Genomic DNA, 20,433 nt, shown 5'->3' on the forward strand with positions numbered 1-20,433 from the left:
ACCTGGAGACACTGCGGGCAATGGTGCCAACAGCAAAAAATTTTCTGGTCAAAGCTTTTGCAACAACGCATTTGGAGGGGCAGTCGTTGCCCAGCTGCCACTGAAAGGGCCAGAAAACTCATCAATTCTGCTGTTTCAAAAAAGATTTTTGAGCTGGGTGGAGATGTGATTTCCCACCCCGAGATTCTTTTTGAGAGGCCATCCTTTTTCCGAGCTGATGGCGTGTACCTTTCTGCTTCAGGGAATGAGGCTTGGATTGGTGCGGTGGTGGCCAAGCTGAGGTCTTGGTTTAATACAGCTGGGAGAGAACGACCTGGTGGCTATGGGCCGTTCTTCACTGCGTGCTGCAATTTGGACGGACTTGGGGACATTGCGGGCAATGGTGCCTACAGCAATGATATTTTGGTCTCAGCTTTTGCAACGATGCGTCTGGAGGGGCAGTCGTTGCCCAGTCGCCACAGAAAGGGCCAGAAAGCGCATCAATTCTGCTGTGACACACCGGATTGCTGAGCTGGGTGGAGATGTGATTTCTCACCCTGCGATTCTTTTTAAGATGCCATCCTTTTTCCGAGATGATGGCGTGCACCTTTCTGCTTCAGGGAATGAGGCTTGGTTAGGTGCGGTGGCTGCCAAGCTGAGGTCTTGGTTGGGGCTGTGAGTGGTTTGGCGGTGAGCTGGAGGCTCCATGGCGGTTAGGCATTGGTTAATTGGTGCTTGGAGGGGTAAGTGCCTACCCCTCCAAATGATGCGGAAAGGGAATTCCGTTAAAGGAATCCAGGGGCTTGCCATTCTTTCGTCCTGTCCGTGGAGCCGGGCTTGGGCCGTGCAAGCCCCACCGGAACATGAGGGTGAGAAGTGTTGGATTGATTCCCAGCCTCATTTCTCACCCAATACTTGTTTCCCACGCTGGCTTCCGGTGGAGTCCGGAAGTGCCAGCTCTGTCCTGTGGGGGCAAGGACAGATAGTCACCAATGCCTAAGCAACCACTCACATTTTTTGTATTTGAATAAAGTTGTGGCCAAAATTATGCCAAAAACCTTAAACAAAATTGATGTGTGAAGTGTGTAATTATTTGGGGGGTGGCACTGTGGAACTCAACACGCAATGAAGGTCACTGGAGACAGCGGTGTAGCTAACCGCTCAGGTGCCTGGTGCTGGGGCGTGCCCTGCAGCCGGGGGGGGGGATTCATGCTCATGGGGGCGGGGCAAGTCTCTCCAACGCTTGGTGCCTCTCCACCACCTCCCCCTCAGCTGTAGGGCGGCTGAGGGAGAGGCAGTAGGCAGGTGCAAGTCCCACGTTGCAGTTTCAGGCAGCGCGGAATCTGCAGGTGCCTAAGCCACCATGTCACTCCTAAAAAGTTTTGTGAGCCCATTTTTTAAAAACTCATTTTGTCACCTCCCCCTCAGTGATGACACACGGGTCGGACCGCACCCCCGTTCCTAGGCCACTGACTGAAGACTGTGGTGTCTTTAGGGCATTTGGTTTTATTTGCATATATATGCAACCTAAGCACAACAAGGAAGGGCTCACAGCATTAACATTCCAACACACACCTTCATTCCCCATTAGGTTTCCAGTCCCCGCAAAGTCATAGTTCTTGTGTCAGCACAGAGAGCAACTTCAGGTTGTCTGTGTCTCTCGAGCTTCCACCCCAAGATCTGACTAGAAACAAAGACTAGCTCTTGGCTATTTTGCTTCCAGCCAGTTGAGGGGAGAGAGGCTTACCTCCTGGAAGAGCAGCTGGGGACCATCATGTTGGAGAAGGCTGCTATAGGGCAAGAACGCAGTTTGGGAGATCACTCAGGAAAGCAGAGAAGCCTGGAAGGGCAACATAAAAGAGACGGAAGCTTTCTCAGATAATCAGTTTTTTAAAAAATGAGACAAAGACTGAATTATGAGACTTCCTAGAAAGATTGGGAGAGAAAAGAAAGAAGGATTGTGGAATGGTTGGCAAAGCTTCTTGGATGGCTTTAGGCCTTTGAGGAGGCGGGAGGAGAGAATCTGAAGAGGAACAGGTTTCCATTCTTTCCTTATCATCATGTCCAAGGAACAGAGTGTTGATTCAAGGGAGTGCAGGTGGAAAGATCCCTATCATTCAAGGTCCTTTGGATCCTCACAGCTTCAGGGTGCCTCTTAACTTCAGAGATCACAGTGGGCCGCTTACACTGAGAAAGGGCACCCCTTTCATCGCAGGATCGCTTCCTTTCATTTTCTGCAGTGTAGTGGTCCTTATTGAATCCGGTTGCCCTCTTTGCCTCACCCCCTGACTGGCCACAGAAGTTAGCAGCCTGGACCCTTCTCAATATTTTCTTTGTACACCTAATGTTCACTCCTTTAGAGGTATGACAGCTTTCCTCATGTTCTGGAGCATTTGGCACCAGTGTGAAGGGACTGGTTCTGTTTATGGATGTATGTGCACATGGCTCCTCCAAGCAAGACGGGGATCTACAACTGAGATTCCTCTTAGTTTGGAGGGGACAGCATATGTGCATTGGTGCATACATGTGGCCCCTTTGGACCGATGGTTCTTCTCTTAGCAGAATGGCAGCAGCAGGAGCACTGAAGCAGCAACCATCTTTGCCCCATGTACCAGCATTCTGCAGGTTTACATTTAAACCATGGTTAAGATTGACCATGGTATAAAGTGATGTCTGAACCAAGACATTGTGTCTACAAAAAGGTCTTGTGGACTCTGAGATATTGCCCATCAATACTTGTGCCAATAACACATGCTCCCTGCTCTCTTCTGTCATTATATATGACAACTACATTTGTCTGCCTGATTACCTTAACAATCTGCATATGGTAATAAATCAAAAAGCCTTTGTGATGGCCATACGGAATGCTTTTCTTTCCCTAGTTGTGTTGGGTATACATACACTGGCATTTCAGCAGCCTCTAGGCTTTGCCATGCACTGAACTTGAAGAAGTCATGTTAGGATATGTCTGTCTGTCTATCTTGTAATTTCTTCTTGGACAATCAATTAATTAGCTGTCTCCTGGGATCCTTAACTCATATATCAATTGAGTTGAAGGAATTTCTTAAAGGTGAAATGTTGAAGGCACAAATGCAGACAATTTCAACAAGAAAGAAAAGTAGGAGGTATCTAAAGAAACCAGTGTGGCTACATAAGGAGCTTACAGATTTTTAAAGGGCATGTATAGTATAAGAAATGGAAGAAAGGGGAAATCATTAAGTAAGAGGATACAAGAGAAGCCAAAAGATGCAGGGAAAAGGTAAGGTGAGAATGAGCTTATAAGAGAAGTTAAAAATAATAATAATAAATGTTTCTTCGGCTATGTTCTAAGAAAGAGGAAGAACAAATAAGTAGTAGCTCCTCTGTGTGGAGAAGATGAAGAAATGCTTTTGGGTGACAAAGTGGAACTGCTCAACACATACTTTGCCTCTGTCTTTAACTAAAGAGATAAAAACGGGTACATTCAGGTATGGATCCAGAAAAATATTGTGGCCACGGTGTAAATGTTTCCTCTTCGGCATAAACCATGAGAAAATGGGCTTCCTGGGACTGAGGGGAGACACGGCAGTCCAAACCTGAAGAATGACTGCTAGAGGAGACTGTATTAAACACGAGAAGGAGGTTATAACCTTGGACTTGGCTCCATGTTCTTTTCCTTCCCATTGGGTTTTGTATCATATTTTTGAGAAGAATTAAATCACCCAGTGGGTTGGAAAGAGAATTTTGAACTCGGCAGTGAGTGGTTTTCTTTTCTTTTCTTTGTTTGCCTTCACAATTGAACAATGGCTGGGGGTTCCCCAGCTGGTTCCTCCCACCACTCCTCTGTATCCAGCCAGTCCATGACATTGGCTACCAGGGGATTGATGGTGGGACGATGATGAGTGGTCAGAGGGAGAAGACTGGGAGAAGGGGGTGTTGGCAGCTGAAGGGCCAATAGGTTTTGCTTGGCTGAGGTCATTGAGGGCATTAGAGGTTGGTTGCAGGTGTGAGGGTATTGGCGGCAAGCCTTCGGCTCGAGTGGCAGTTAGGCATTGGTAAAACCTGGTTTGGGGGAAGTGAGGTGTGGCCATCACCTGTCCCTCCATGTTAAAGGGTATTCTGTTAAAGAAATCTGGGGGTCATGGTTCCTGTCTGAAGCCCGGGTGGAGGCTAGGGCCATGGCGCAACCTTCTGGTACCTTGGGGGAGCTCCAAGCTGATAAACACTACCAGGGCTGCCCCTACTGGTGGTTACTTGTGAGACTTCCTGATTGGCGGGCAGGAGTCGGATATAGTCAGTTCAATTCCAATGCCTAAGCCAATACCGCTCACATTCTGTAACCAATTTTGCCCATTAACCTAATATATGGTGTCCACGTGTTATTATTCAACATAAGGGGGAGGCCTCGGGGTCTTGACACGCAATAGGGTTTAGTGAGCAGGAAGAGGCTGAGGCAGAGAGCAGTCCCAGCTCAGAGGCAGGAGAGGAGGCTAGAGAGGAGGAGCAGGCTAGAGAGGAGGGGGTCCAAAAGGCAGCAATGAGGCAGGCTGCTGAAGAATTTGGGGACTCTCCCCCTCCTGCTGCAACCAGCTCCCCTCCCACCTGGTCTCTTAGAAGACACAGGGAAATGAAGAGCACAGAGCAGAGATTGGTTGTGCACTCTGCAACCGACTGGAGGAAAAAACCCTGGAGAAGAGAGGTCTTAGACAGCTGTAGACAGACAGGGACCTTCAGTTGTCACAACTGCCACATTGGGGCAAAACCTACTGGAAGAGTTGCTGTGATTACTAGGCCTGTGCTGTTTTGGCACACACACACACACACACACACACACACACACACACACACAGTCATACCTTGGGTTAATTACGCTTCAGGTTGAGCGTCTTCAGGTTGGTCCCGCGGTGACCCGGAAGTAACGGAATGGGTTACTTCCAGGTTTCACTGCTTGCGCATGCGCAGGCGCTCAAAATGACATCACGCGCATGCACAGAAGCGGCGAATTGCGACCCGCGCACACGCAGACGCAGGTTGCGTTCTGCTCAGGATGCGAATGGGGCTCCGGAACAGATCCTGTTCGCATCCAGAGGTACCACTGTATATATATTGCTGACCCTTGCTTGACTCTGGCTCCTGACAATAAGTGACGCTTATTCTGAATTGTGACCAGACTGTTAATTCTCCTGGAAAGCTACCAGGTACGCTGACATTCAAAATACAAAAGTCCAGTCAGCGTGCAAAACCCTACATAATTACATTAATTGTCTTTGGAATGGCGTGCATTTATCAGAGGAGAAGCGTCTCTTTTTGGAGGGCAAGTATGGTGGTGTGCATAAAGGACAGTCTCCTTTGGTCCCCAAGCTATGTCAAGATGATACTGATAGGCTTTATGGCTCCAATAAATCCCTAGCTGAAGTGGAATGGCACTTACACAAGTACAGGAAGTTGGCTTCAGAATACCCCTACCTGAAGTGGAATAGTATTTATAAAACAACAGGAAATTACCTTGAACTACTCAAAGAAGCACCAGGATGTTCCTACTTATTGTTGGACTGTCTTGGCTGCTTGAATGCCCACTACCATTTCCTTATACAAGAATGTATAAAGTGCCTTCACTAAGCAGCAAGCACCCACATCAGACAGCAGTCATGCAGGGCAGTCACATTGCTGTCCTGATCCTGGAACTTCTCATATGCTCATATGCTGCCGCTCAGCAAATATCAGGTAGGAGTTCCCTCGCAGAGAGGTGTGGATGATGAAAATGATGATGATTTCAATTTACCGTGTTTTTCGCCCTATAGGACGCACTTTTTCCCCTCCAAAAATGAAGGGGAAATGTGTGTGCGTCCTATGGGGTGAATGCAGGCTTTCGCTGAAGCCTGGAGAGCGAGAGGGGTCAGTGCACACCCCTCTCACTCTCCAGGCTTCAGGAAGCTATTTGCAAGCCTTGGGAGCCCGCGGGACTTACCGCTGGGCTCCCAAGGCTTACGGATAGCAGCCTGTTCTGGGGGCTGGGGTCGGGGGAAGCTCGGGCTTCCCTCGCCCCAGCCCTGTGCCTGGGGGGGGGGATATATTTTTTTTCTTTATTTCCCCCCCAAAAGACTAGGTGCGCTCTATGGGCCGGTGCGCCCTATGGGGCGAAAAATACAGTATATACCGCCCTTTAGCAAAAGATCCCAAGGTGGAATTCCACAGCCCAAACAAAAGAAAATGGTATCACACAGCCTGAACAATATAAAATTGCATTAGAAACCGTACAGAATGTGTCCTTGGACCTGAAACTGAGATTGATCCAGCAAAAATGAATGTTTCAAGTACACTGGACTCCACAACATTTGTCTAGGAAGGAACTAAGAGCTTTGGCTGCTCAAACAAAGCTTTCCATTTCTCTGTGGAACATGATGTAAGGTGGTTTTGGATAGCATGGGGGACTCGCATCAAATATTAACAGTTTTCTCTCTCATTATAACAGGGAAAACCTGTGAGAAACCCTTGAAAAATACAAGAATTCAATGGTTGTCTTCTTACTCATTCCTGTTGCATTTCTTCAATATTGCTACCTCCTTCTTAAGCCCCCTTTCATTGTTTCTTTGCAACTTGATAGTTTCCACCTGGATCCCAGAGCACTGGGCTTGCCTTCTCCCAAGACACAATGGGATGTGTTAAAAGGACACAGCTCTCACCATCTGTTGGACTCACTGTGCTCAGAGGCAGCTCCTAGAGCTTAGCAGAAATCACAAGGCTCTGAGGAAATTAAGCAATTCTTATATGCTTGAATAAGGATGAGGTTGAGCAGTTAAGCAGCGCTTCCCTACTCAGCCAGCCATCCCAACCAGTTGTGCCATCAACACAGGTCTTTTGGGCAGACGTCCAGGGCCCTGCTCTGGATTGAGCAGGGAGGGCCCTCAAACACAGTAGACCTGGCTTAAGTCATTTTGAAGTAAGTGAAATAATACGCATTACCATTAAATCCAGAGTTTAACGCTGCTGACCTGCACCACTGATCCCAGCTGACTCAAGAGGGTTGGAACTGAGCTTTGTGGCTGGTCAAAATAATATTGAGAATAATATCAGTCAGAAAAACAGGATAGGTGCCTCATCATCAGAAGGAACAGGATAGAAACTCAATTTAGTTTGCATTTAAAGGCAAATCTACTGAATTTGTACTCCCCGAAATAATATGCGAACTGAAACACAGAGCAGTTCTCCAGCCAAGTAATGTGTACCAAACTGTATACAGTGGTGCCTCGCAAGACGAAATTAATCCGTTCCGCAAGTCTCTTCGTCTAGCTGTTTTTTCGTATTGCGAAGCAACCCTATTAGCGGCTTAGCGGCTTAGCGCTATTAGCGGTTTAGCGGCTATTAAAGGCTTAGCGGATTAGCGGCTAAAAGGCTATTAGCGGCTTAGCGGCTTAGAAAAAGGGGGGAAGCGAAAAAAATCGCAAGACTTTTTCGTTTTGCGAAGCAAGGCCATAGGGAAATTCGTCTTGCGAAGCGCATCAAAAAATGGAAAACCCTTTCGTCTAGCGGGTTTTTCGTCTTGCGAGGCATTCGTCTTGTGGGGCACCACTGTATACTAAAGTAAAATGTGCATTAAAAGGTATATAGGTATATATAAAATGTATATATACAAAATATATAAAGATATATATATAAAGGTATATCAGTGACAATGGCATACAAAATGCATAATAATAATAATAATAATAATAATAATAATAATAATAATAATAATAATTTATTATTTGTATCCTGCCCATCTGGCTGGGTTTCCCCAGCCACTCTGGGCGGCTTCCACAAAGACCAAAAATGCACTAATGTGTCATACATTAAAAACTTCCTTGAACAGGGCTGCCTTAAGATGTCTTCTGGATGTCAGGTAGTTGTTTATCTCTTTGACACCTGATGGGAGGGCGTTCCACAGGGCGGGCGCCACTACCGAGAAGGCCCTCTGCCTGGTTCCCTGTAGCTTTGCTCCTCACAATGAGGGAACCGCCAGAAGGCCATCAGCGCTGGACGTCAGCGTCCGGGCAGAACAATGGGGGTGGAGACGCTCCTTCAGGTATACTGGGCCGAGGCCGTTTAGGGCTTTAAAGGTCAACACCAACACTTTGAATTGTGCTCGGAAACGTACTGGGAGCTATATCTTGTATATGTTAAAAATGTTAAGTGTTGTTACGCAGTAGTTCATGTGGATGGCGATAGATGGCGATGCGAACTACAGTCTGAAGATAGCATTCTGAAAAGTGACTAAGTCATTGCAGCAGCTTGGGAGGGCAGGAGAAGGGAGACTGGCTGGCTGGCTGGCAGGTGGGCAGGCAGGTAGCCCGGGTGAGTGAGTGATTGCACAGGTCACCCAAGCAAATGCCATGGGTGGGCATGTGACCCCAGGGGAAGCAGCAGAACAAGAGGCAGTGTGGATAAGCCCTCAGTTGTTGGACAGCCATGTTCAGGTGCAACACACATACTTTACATTTCCCTTCTCATTTTCATGCTTTGCAAACGCTTCTGCATTCCTGACAGGCTGAGCAACAAACAAAAGTTTGCCAAGTATGATAAAAGAAAACAAGAAAGTTTCTGAGTGTGTGTAATGTCAAACGTACTTAAATGGTACCACTATCATTACTACAGAAATGAATGGTGGTTTGTTTCTGCTGCTTTGATGCTAAACAAATTTCCTTGGGAACAAGTACCAGTATGTTGTAGAAAAGGATATGTTTTATCATGTAAAAGTAAGGGCAGACCCACTGAAATTAACAAACCTGTCATGTCCATTACCTTCAGTGGGTCGGGCTAGCGCTGGATACAACCCAAGGGCATTGCGCTGCAGAGGTTGGGAATTGTCTTTCTGCCAAAGGGCTGAATGAGTGCTCCGTCCTAGTGGTGGATGTGACCAGATGTAAAAGTGCCTGGGTGTTGAAATCCAATGTCTTCATCCCTCACCTAAATTTAGTCCAGGGTTATCATTTCCGTAGTGTTTCTCTTTTGGGAGGGGAAAAAACCACTTTTTTTGGATTTTCCACAGAAAGGGTAAATATGGATTAAACAGAAAAAGAATGTGTGATGGCATTTTAATGAGGACAAAATTGTATAGAAGCTACGTAAGACTTGCATGTATTAGCAAGTGCATCCACAATAAACTGCCATGTGGAAGCTTCCTCAGGGTGTGATAAGGAAGTCTCTCTCTCTCTCTCTCTCTCTCTCTCTCTCTCTCTCCCCCTCTAGGAAGATATCCTTCAAAATGCAAACTCGCTACAGAAATAGGAAAATGCAAAGCAATCTTTCCAAGATTTTACTTTGATCTCTACACCAGGAAGTGTGAAGAATTTGTTTACGGCGGCTGTGGAGGCAATGCTAATAACTTCAGGAATCCGGTGGATTGCATTTGGGAATGTGAAAGGTTTGGTAAGGGAAAATGCTACCTTTTGGGTCTCATCTGGACAACCAAGAGCCTGCACTTTATTCTCAACATGCTGAGCAGTCTACTGCAGGGGTCACCAGTATGATGCCCTTGGGTAGAATAGCACCCCGGAGGTGCCTTTCTTTTTGCAGTTTCAGACTATTTGAGCGGCACAGTGGTCAGTCCCCCTGGAAGATCTGTGATGAATTGCTCATCATTTAATCCGCTTTCATTCCTGGAGGAAAGGGCTATTAAATTACTCATTTCTTCTATTATTTTCTCTGTTCTGTACAATATGGAAAAATGGGGGCACTTACTGAAGAAGGAGCAAGGGGGGAAAAATCAGGATTCTTCTTTTGCAACTCTACTTTCCCCCATATATCTAATTGCCATATGCTACAATGGTATTGGAGATAATGTGGAAAGGTAGGACCAGGCATTTAAGCAATAAATAAAAAGAAATATGGTTGTAGCAGAACCATGAGGGCAGCCTGCTCAGAACTGGAACCTTTTTTGGTCTGTGTGATTTTATTTATTAAAAGCATTTTAACCCAGATTGGCTTTCATTCAGATCAATAAAAAAACCAAGACATTCCCTGCCCACATGATGACAATCTAAAAAAACATGGCACAAAAGGCAAAAGGGGACGGAGAAGGAAGAGGGAAAGCAAAACCAGACACCAGTTTAGAAAGATTTTGCCCATCTCTCACAGTCAGCGCTTGATCCCTTTCCAGAAGTCCCTCATTTCTCACTTGGAAGAGATTATCTCAGGGTTTGGAATCACAAACATGACATCTTCCAATACTGTTATCTTCTGTGTTTCAAAAGGTGAAATTTCAGATATGAGGCTTGCCTTCTTCTCTCTTCTTTTTTTCAGACTTGCTGCCTGAAAAATGCAAACTCCCGCTAAACAAGGGAGTACGGGGCAGAAAAACCACACTGAGATATTTCTATGATTTCAAAAAGAAGAAGTGTACAATGTTCTTTTATCATGGCTCTGGAGGCAACAAAAACAACTTTCTGGATATTAGACAATGTATTCGAGAGTGTGCAGATGTTGGTAAGCGCAAATAAATTTGTGGGCTTTCCCAGGCAGCCCTAAATGTCCTACACTTCATTCTAACCATTAGTCATGGACAAGTGCTGTTTGAACTCCAGCGATGCAATTGTCTGTTCTTTCCTAGGCCACACCTACGCCATGCATTTTAAAAAGCACTATGATACCACTTTAAAGTGTTGTGGCTTTGGGGCATCAGATCAAGGCCTGCATTTTAAAATGAGCTTAAAAATATATATTTGTAAATGTTTGTATCTCTCATGCCAGGCAGAAACCAGCTGGCTGGGTGCTTTGGCAGATGTTTATCTTCCTAAACAGGGCCCCTCTGATCTATAGCAGTGCCTCAGGGTTGTAAAAGGAAATTACAGGCTGGGAGCAAAAGGTCACACTGACCATACAAATTACAGAATACAATCAAGCTGCAAAAACACTAATTAAGAGTTGGTAAATAGTGAAATTTATTGTTTAGCAGATAATATACCATGTGCCTCCCATCAGACTCGAGCCACATCTTCCTAAGGTTAAAGGGCAAGAGCTAATAGAAACAGCAGCTGGCTAGGAAAAGGAGTTGTAAACTAAAGAGGCTGCTTTCGAAACTGTTTTTATTAAAGTTCCTTTTTACTTTGAAACTGTTCCTTTTCTTCTAAAAAATCTATCTATGTTATGTATGAAATATATTGGCTTAAATGTAATTATGCAAAGGATTTAGAAAGTAAGAAATGTTAGATTCTTATATTAGATTCTTATTTCATTGATGGTGTGTGAGAAGGTGAACCCAAGAACTCTGTTTAAGATAAAAATTAAAACCATTAGCCATCTGTTTTGGAGTGAATAGGGCAATAGGGCAAAGATGATCTGATAATTAAGGTGCCTGGTCGAGGCAAATGTAAGATATATGGCTACTTGTCTGCCATTTATGGATAGAAGGAAATATAGCTCTTTGTCTCCCATAAAAGGTAATAGGAAATGGGTGTATCTTTTATGATTGGTTCTATCAAACAGCCAATAGGAATTTCAACCAGGCTGATTGGACAGAGGCAGCCAAAGGAGGAGCAAGAGGGCTGGGCTGAGGAAATATAAGTGCTGGCCATCAGGGCTGGAGTGGGCACAGCTTTGGTATCCTTATACCACTGTGTCTCTCATTTATTTGTCTGACAAATAAATTATTATTTTAATTTCTCTATTGCTGCGTTGAATATTTCATTCCAGCTAAGCGTTAACCACAGGGTGCTACAGCTTCCCCCAAAGAATTCTGGGAACTGTGATTTGTTAAGGGTGCTGAGTGTTGTTAAGAGAACCCTCCTCCCTTCGCAGAGATTTAACAACCAATCCTTCTTCACAGGGAACCTTGGAAACTGTAGCTTTCTGAGGCGGGTAGGGTCTCCTGACAACTCTCTGCTCCCTGAACAAACTAGTTTCTAGGATTCTTGGGGGGGAAGTCATGACTCTATCATAACACCTGAAAGGCATGGTGTGTCAATTTGGCTAATTCTAAATATTCTGAAAGATATAAGAAGACAAAAACCAAAAAGTGAAGTGAAAAAGGAATGGGAGTGCCTAAATGAATACCTTAAAAGCCAAGGTTCGAGGACAGAAATCTGGAATAACCTTGTGAAGTGAAAGGATAAGAAAGAGGGATTTATATCTAGATGCTAGGATAGAGATGATAAGGAAAACAGGGTGATACAATGAGAGGTAAAGGAGGTGCTGTAGGATTGGTGGATATCAATGTTTGCTTTTTCTTTTTAGTGTTTATATTATTAACTTGTAAGATATGGATTTTTTTGTATGCTGGTTTTTGTGTTTTGTGTATTGTTATTTTTTGATATTTTTCGTGTTGATGTGTGGAAAATACTAATAAAATTTATTATTTAAATAATAATAAAAAAGAAAGTAAAAAAGAAAGGCATGGTGTGAATGTGGCCCCAACTGAGTCGCCTTACTATAGGAAAGGACATCTGCCATGAGAATGGGGGTGGCAATAGCTAGTTGACTGTGTGTTCGCTTTTTAAAAGACCCTCAGAGGGGATTAATCTTATTGTTCTGGAGAGGAAGAAACACACAGGTTTCAAGGAAAAAGAAGGAAAGCCCTTGAACTCTATTTATCTTCTGTATTGAGATTCTAGCAATTGTTTCATCAAGTCTGGAGGAGCTGCGGCTTTCCAGATGCTGTTGGACTACAACTCCCATCATACTGTTGTCATCTGGCATCTGGAGCATCACAGCTTCCTCATCCTTGTACTAAAATGTCCACTGCAGCCGCAAAGACACACTGGTCCATGGGGCTTCTCTGCCGACAGCAGTCTGCCATCAGCCAGCCAACAGCTGCCTATTGTGATTTGTTGTTGTTGTTTAGTTGTTTAGTTGTGTCTGACTCTTCGTGACCCCATGGACCAGAGCATGCCAGGCACTCCTGTCTCCCACTGCCTCCCGCAGTTTAGTCAAACTCATCCTGGTAGCTTCGAGAACACTATCCAACCATCTCGTCCTCTGTCGTCCCCTTCTCCTTGTGCCCTCCATCTTTCCCAACATCAGGGTCTTTTCCAGGGAGTCTTCTCTTCTCATGAGGTGGCCAAAGTACTGAAGCCTCAGCTTCACAATCTGTCCTTCCAGTGAGCACTCAGGGCTGATTTCCTTCAGAATGGATCGGTTTGATCTTCTTGCAGTCCATGGGACTCTCAAGAGTCTTCTCTAGCACCATAATTCAAAAGCATAAATTATTTGGCGATCAGCCTTCTTTATGGTCCAGCTCTCATTTCCATACATCACTACTGGGAAAACCATAGCTTTAACTATACGGACCTTTGTTGCCTATTGTGATACTTACAACCATTCCAGAAGATGGGACTGGCTGTCCTTGCCTCTGGCTCCACCTGCTGACTGCTGAGGTAGCTCAGTCGACAGAGCGTGAGACCCTTAATCTCAGGGGCATGGGTTTGAACCCCATGTTCAGCAAAAGATTCCTTCATTGCAGGGAGTTGAACTGGATGAGACCCTTGTGGTCCCTTCCAACTCTACAATTCTGTGATACTGTTGGGGTCCATGTCTCCCCCCCCCAAGTCCCAGTGAGCACCAGTGACCACTGGGCACAGGGAACTGGAGAAAGATAGAGCAGAATAGCACTGTACGCCGACCACGTTGTATTGAAACCGAGATATCCTTTCAGTGAGACAAGTTCTAATCATTATTCAGTAGTATAGCTATAGCAGGTGTCCAGATATAAACTTAGGGTTCTACTCAGAGAACACCCACTGAAAGTAATAGACATGGCTGATAGAGCTATTACTTTCAATGTAATGGGTCTATTCTAGAATAGAGGTTAGTTGGAAATGACCCTTATTTAGTTGGAAATGACTGAAATACTCTGTATATTTAAAAGTTAGATGCAGATATTGAACAGCAAGCTCCCACTTACTTCAATTACAACCTTTTGCAATGTTCCTTAAGGTTACGGCTGTCATATTTTATAATAACAATAATTTGCTTTTGCTATAATGTTCTCTTTTTCAAATGGTGCGATTTTATATATATATGAGCCTTTTGCCTTTGTTCCTCTCCCCGCCCCCAGTATATATGCCCAAGAGATGTAAGCTCCCTGCAGTCAGCGGACCCTGTAGAGCATACATTCGTCGCTACTTCTATAATACCAAGACCAATAGGTGTGAGCTGTTTATCTATGGTGGCTGTATGGGCAATGAGAACAACTTTAGAGAACGGATAGATTGCATCCGTCAGTGCCAAAGTTACGGTAAGACAACCCCCCCCCCCAAAAAAAAAACCCTCACAATCGACAGCACCTACGGTACATTCTTTCCCCCAGAGAATTCTGGGCATGGTAGTAAGGGTTGTCAGGAATAGTAACTCTGAGGGGTAAACAGCAATGTTGAGAACTATTTGAGGGAAATATTGTGTTTTGAATGTAAAGTATAGCGTGCACACAGCCCTAGAGTGCAGGGAGACTTGTAAAAGTAAAGGGACCCCTGACCATTAGGTCCAGTCGTGACTGACTCTGGGTTTGCAGTGCTCATCTCGCTTTATTGGCAGAGGGAGCCGGCATACAGCTTCCAGGTCATGTGGCCAGCATGACTAAGCCGCTTCTGGTGAACCAGAGCAGCGCACGGAAACGGTGTTTACCTTCCCACCGGAGCGGTACCTATTTATCTACTTGCACTTTGACGTGTTTTCGAACTGCTAGGTTGGCAGGAGCAGGGACCGAGCAATGGGAGCTCACCCCGTTGCGGGGATTCGAACCTCCGACCTTCTGATCGGCAAGTCCTAGGCTCTGTGGTTTAATCCACAGTGCCACCCGCGTCCCTCTAGGGAGACTTTTAAGTGTCTTCAAATGAACACTGCAGCAAGATCAGGGTTGGGAGCACCACCCTCAACTCCAACAGGGTTTTGTTCTGCTACTTCAGGAAAGTTTTAAATATTTGACGTTTTATTGTGTTTTCATTATTCTGCTGGGAGCCGCCCAGAGTGGCTGGGGAAACCCAGCCAGATGGGTGGGATATAAATAATAAAAAATATTATTATTATTATTTTACTGTCTGACGAGGGCTAAAGTATGGAGAAGTGCCTCAAAAGAATGTTGAAAAATGGCAGGCTAGTAAACAACAACACACAAAACTAATGATATTTTTTTTCTTTTTACTTAGTAACATCAAGGTACTTGAGCAAAAAACCTCGTGTTAAATTTGTTGCCATTGTGTTGTCAATTAGGATGTGGCGATATAGAACATTTCCAGTGATTAGTGGTCGTTGTTTTACATTGTATGGTATGATGTTGTGGGCAAGGGCTAACTGATGAAGACTGATGGGACCTGATTCCAACTCCATAAAAAGACCACCCCCTAATGGCTACTGGAACTCAGGAATAGGAATAGCCTATGTCCCACCTTAAGAATAGTGTGCAACCTTCCTTCGGATTTCTTTAGCTTATATCCAATTAATTTCTACTCTCAGTTGACTCACTGAACCTCAGTTGGCCATGTGCATGAACTTCAATGCTTCTATTATCTGAATAGGACTAGTGTTGGGTATAGCCTTTCATGACCAGCTCTCCTTTCCCCCCTCAGGTCCACGTGAAGACTTTGACCCCAAACAACGATACCCCTGATTAATCTTTCATTGTGTCCTCTCATGGAGCAAAGGCACCGAGTGAAAGAATGCTGACTCTCTTACAGCTGTACCAAACTTTGCGGGAATTTCTTGCCAATGAACTTAACTTTTCTTCAGCAAATTGTAGTCTGCTCCTTGAGTGTCATTCTCCACAGTCTCTTTTTATCAAATGCCCATTTTGTTTCATTAGTTGTTTGTTCTGAGAGGCTTCCCTGATGCTACCACATTACTGGTGTCCAGAGGAGCTATAGTGCAACAAAAGCAGGACAAAAATAAAACACGACATTTGTGATTTCAGTTACAGGATACCTGTATGCACGGCTTCAAAATGAAGCGGTGTGACCACCCCAGAACTTTTGCATGTGGAAACAGCATTAAAAGTGGGATTGCGTATGACCACCCCACTAGCACCGTGAGCACAAATCATCATGAATGTGTAATAAAAAGGAAGGAATGTGTAATAAAAAGGAAGTCTGAGGGTTACAGGGAAACAGCTACTATAGAGGGGACCTTATGGAATCTGAGTTAATGCCACAATGCCTTTATACTTTTAGTCAGTCTCCAAGCTATTTTCCTAAACAAAAGTTTCCAATATTAGACCTCTGGGAAGAACCATTTTCTCAGGCAAATTGCTCTTCATGTTCCATATATTTAGAGCACTTTTCCTTGTTGCAAATATAGCAGGAAGAAAACAAAGAAAGGAGCAAAATCAGCTTACATTAGCAATAAGAACAACCCATCTATCCTAATTGAAACATACGTATTAATATAAGCAGTTCATTTGTCCAAACAAATATCCAAATAGCACTGATGATAAGATAACATGTTTCAAATATAGAAAGGCAACTGAAAAATGAATGATGGGTGTGTATCCTTTCAAAACCGAAATATAAAAGTCTTTCCACAACCATAGGGATCTACTTTTGCTGTCTGTCCACATCATCCCGGAAAAATAAGAGTGTGAGAGCACTGGAATATATCAATGATTTTTCCAAAACAATGAATACGCAAACAACAATTTCTGATCAAAACCCACACAATATGCCTCAGAGAGGCATTGTCATGAGCATCTTTCTGAACTAACTTGTTCCTTACCAGAAACACCATTTTTATTGACTCATTTTCAATTTAAACCTAAAGCAACAAAACATATAGATGCTAAAGCAACTTTCAATTGTTTTGAAGACTGGTTTGAACATTGTAACACCCTATTGCATAGGGAACTCGAGCATCTAAGAACTTAAGTGTCCCATTTACAACTTTGCAACAAACATTTATAAACAAGTAGTATGATTTAACTTTCTGTAAAATTCCACTTATTTCCTCTGTGCTGAAACACTCAAAGGTGCCAGTCCATAAATAGACACCAAAAGGTGCTGTAATTTAAGACATTGCCATTCAACAGCAGTGGGTAGCTGGCACTTGGACCACAATATTAAAAATGATCTGAAAGTATAAGGAAGATTTCTATGTACCAAATGGATTCTACTTTCTGACAATTGAATTAGCCAGTTAATCTATCCCCTTTTCACCTTCCAAAAAGGTATATGCACATGATCTCAAGTTCAAGCCCTCAAATCTGTAGGCAGGGTTAGGAAAGACTCCTGTCTGAAACCCTGGACAGCAGGTAATATCATAGCTTGGGAAGGAGGCCTGACCAATTTCTCCCTATATCAGAAGTCAAGTTATACCTGCTCATGTGCAGTTAAGAGGCAGCAACTTTAGACAGAATTCTAAAAAGCCCTTTCTCCTTCAGTTTGTTCCAATTTATTTTTTCATAAATCAAAAAAATTATGCACAGATGTTTTAAAGGAGAATCAACAGTAGTGCAGGTATATCAGTGCTGTTGAAGATACAGGAACACAAATTTCAACCAGATAAGCTTTTGGATCTCAATTGAATTTCACTCTGAGGGTGTTCGAAGTGCAGTGAACTATTAACAGTGCAGTGATGTGGTGCTGCTCACCTGACTGGCCATACAGCTCGCTGCTGGATCAGGCCAAAGGTAGCCTAGGTAGTCCAGCATTCTCTTCTCACAGAGGCCAACCAGAAGCCCCAACATGGCAAGCCCATTGGTGGGAGGTCCATATTGGCTCTGGCAGTGGGCTTGAGGATGTTGATTGTCTGTTATGGGCCATTGGTAGAAAGCCAAACACAGAGGGGTTAAATCTTGACCAGCAGAATATTAAGGTAGATTCTATGGGTCATATTATTGTTGATGAGTTCCAAAATACCAGCAGAAAGAGGATCTACGCTGTTGGAGATGTATGTGGAAAAGCTTTTCTTACACCAGTTGCAATAGCTGCTGGAAGGAAACTGGCACACACGATTTTTGACAGGAAAGAAGATTCTCAACTTGACTACACCAACATTCATATCGTGGTCTTCAGTCGCCCACCTACTGGAACAGTAGGACTAACAGAAGCGGAAGCTAGAACTACATATGGAAGCGAGAGTGTGAAAACCTATACAACTTCTTTTATCCCAATGTATCATGCTGTAACTAAAAGACGAAGTGTGTAATGAAACTGGTGTGCGCAACGAAACAGGAGATGGTGGTAGGCCTTCATATGCAAGGGTTAGGATGTGATGAAATGCTTCAAGGCTTTGCTGTGGCTATCAAAATGGGAGGAACAAAAGCAGATTTTGACCAGACAGTGGCCATCCACCCAACATCTTCTGAAGAACTCATTACACTTCGTTGGTTTTTTTTAATAAGGTGCCTAGATGTAATCTTCACAGAATCATGGCAGATTCTGGTGGGATCTTATGAGATCTCCCTGAGCTCTTGCAAGATCTTACAGAGCTCATGAGATCTTGAGAGATTTCAGGAAGATCTCACAAGGTCTTGCTAGCCTAATACTGCTATTAAACCAAATAGATTTATGCACAGGGTTTCCATGTTGGGTTGCAGCTAGCACTGTCGGCAGGGTAAGGTCCTGGCACTTACACGACCTCCCATTACTGACATTGCTGGTGTTGGCAGGGTTGAGTAAGGTTGGCATAGTGCAAACACACCGGTGCAGCCAAACTGGTGCTCATGCCAGTGTGTTCACACAACTTCAACCTCACCTCCTTCCTCCTCTACCTTCTTGTAAGCCACAGTGATGTCAGCGTTGGGATATATGCTAAGTGCCTCTCCGTACCAAATGCTACTGGTTGTGGGTGGCCCATGATTTTAAAAGATTCCACCTTCTGCCCAAGTAGTGTTTTCAAGTCCCATTGCAGAAGTGGAAGTTGCTCTGCTCATGAACTTATTCTGCCAAATACTGCCCATAATCCTGATCTCAAAGGTTGTCTCCATGGATCCTATTGTCCATCTTCTCCACTGCATATTATTTCATAGTCCATATTTTATATCTTTCCATATTATCCATAATATTCGCTACATTACAAGCATTATTAAAATCCTGCTATCCTGCTAAGGTTTTCATCTGCTTACAGTGGTCTCCTAGATAAATTAATTTTTTTCCCCATTCTTGGTTGAAGTTTTGGCCTTCTTGGTTCCTGAGCCTTCCGGTCAGTTTTGTCATTTCGGCGTAGTCTAACAGCTTGGTTTGCCATTCCGGTACGGGCTTTGTCTTCTTTCCATCTCTGGGCTAGTAGCATCCGCATTGCTGTTGTCACATACATGAAAAGTCTTTTCTGTTCGTTTGGAATGTCGGTACCCACAATTCCTAATAAAAGACTTCTGGGTTTGTTTGTTTTTACAAAAGTTATTTTAAACATTTTTTTCAATTCATTATACCGGTAGTTTATAAATTTTACCCAAAAGGTAGACCTCTGTTATTATGGACTCAAGTTCTGTCTTTTTTCTGATTTAACTGTTTGCCATACAGTCTTTGTTGAATCTGGATATTAGTTGACAGTATGTAAGCAGTTTCATATTTTTTCTCCTTTTAAATACTTCGGCATGTTTTTTATCTCTTCTTGAAGATGAACCATATCTTGGTAAAATATATAGTTGTACATTCTTCTTTTGGCTGTAATAGTAATGTTCCAGTGGTGACATTAACAGTGCTGGTGAGTGCCTTTTTGAGATTTTGGTGGTGAAACTCATGATTTTTGTGGTGCAGGCTGTGCCCCTGGCCATGACGTGTGATTTGACAGTGAGTTTGGGGTGACCAATGCAAACACCCTGAGGATTCATGAGGATCCATGGCTTGGAATCACTTTTTTTGGCCCAAGGTGTCGTCATGAAGCTATGGATCTGAGTTTTTTGTGGTGCAGGCTGTGCCCCTGGCTATGATGTGTGATTTGATGGTGAGTTAGGGGTGGCCCAATGCAAAAAGCATGAAGATCCATGAGGATCTATGCTTTGAAACCATGTTTTTGGGCCATGGTATGACCAGGAAGCCGTGGATCTGTGATTTTTGTGGTGCAGGCTGTGCCCCTGGCTATGATGTGTGATTTGACGGTAATTTAGGGGTGGCCCAATGCAAAAAGCATGAGGATCCATGGGGATCCGTGCTTTGAAACCACTTTTTGGGCCATGGAATTGCCAGGGAGCCATGGATCCGAGGTTTTGGAGGTGCAGGCTGTGCCCCTGGACATGATATTTGATCTGATGGTGACATCGGGCTGATCTAGTGCAAAAATCATGAGGATCCTTGAGGATCCGTGTTCTTTAACCATGTTTTTGCGCCATGCCGGCACCACGAAACAGTGGATGCGTGTGTTTTTTGTTCTGCCTACAGACTAAGATGTGGTCTAGAGTATCATGGTGGTTTTATTTTGTTTCAATATAAAAATCATATGAATTAATGAGGATCCATGCCTCGGATCCATGTTTTTGTGGCGCTGCAGTGCGGCAAAGTGTTGGATCCACCTTTTTTATAGTCCAGTCTGTAGGTGTGCCTTCCAGATGTGATCTGACACTGGATTTGTTGGAGTTATTCT

At 44.0% G+C, this 20,433-nt stretch overlaps 2 protein-coding genes and 1 long non-coding RNA gene across 3 annotated transcripts in view; 2 read left to right on the forward strand and 1 right to left on the reverse strand.

Moving 5' to 3' along the window:
* The window catches only part of LOC309519553 (thrombin inhibitor hemalin-like), a 59,109-nt gene extending 43,157 nt beyond the window's left edge, over positions 1–15,952 (forward strand). The window contains exon 7 of the mRNA XM_082200681.1: positions 15,833–15,952. The gene's annotated coding sequence lies outside the window, so the exon portion shown is untranslated. The remainder of the gene's footprint in view (positions 1–15,832) is intronic.
* Positions 1–20,433, reverse strand: part of LOC309519672 — a 363,193-nt gene that overhangs the window by 243,408 nt on the left and 99,352 nt on the right. The window lies entirely within an intron of this gene.
* Positions 5,477–15,700, forward strand: LOC309519783 (carboxypeptidase inhibitor SmCI-like). Its single transcript, XM_082200908.1, has 5 exons — positions 5,477–5,682; positions 9,184–9,363; positions 10,237–10,419; positions 13,985–14,164; positions 15,492–15,700. Exons 1-5 carry the CDS (start codon positions 5,490–5,492, stop codon positions 15,530–15,532), a joined length of 777 nt encoding a protein of 258 aa, XP_082057034.1. The 5' UTR covers positions 5,477–5,489; the 3' UTR covers positions 15,533–15,700.

The sequence above is a fragment of the Podarcis vaucheri genome (genome assembly GCF_965113315.1).
Source record: "Podarcis vaucheri genome assembly, chromosome: 15".
Taxonomy (NCBI): domain Eukaryota; kingdom Metazoa; phylum Chordata; class Lepidosauria; order Squamata; family Lacertidae; genus Podarcis; species Podarcis vaucheri.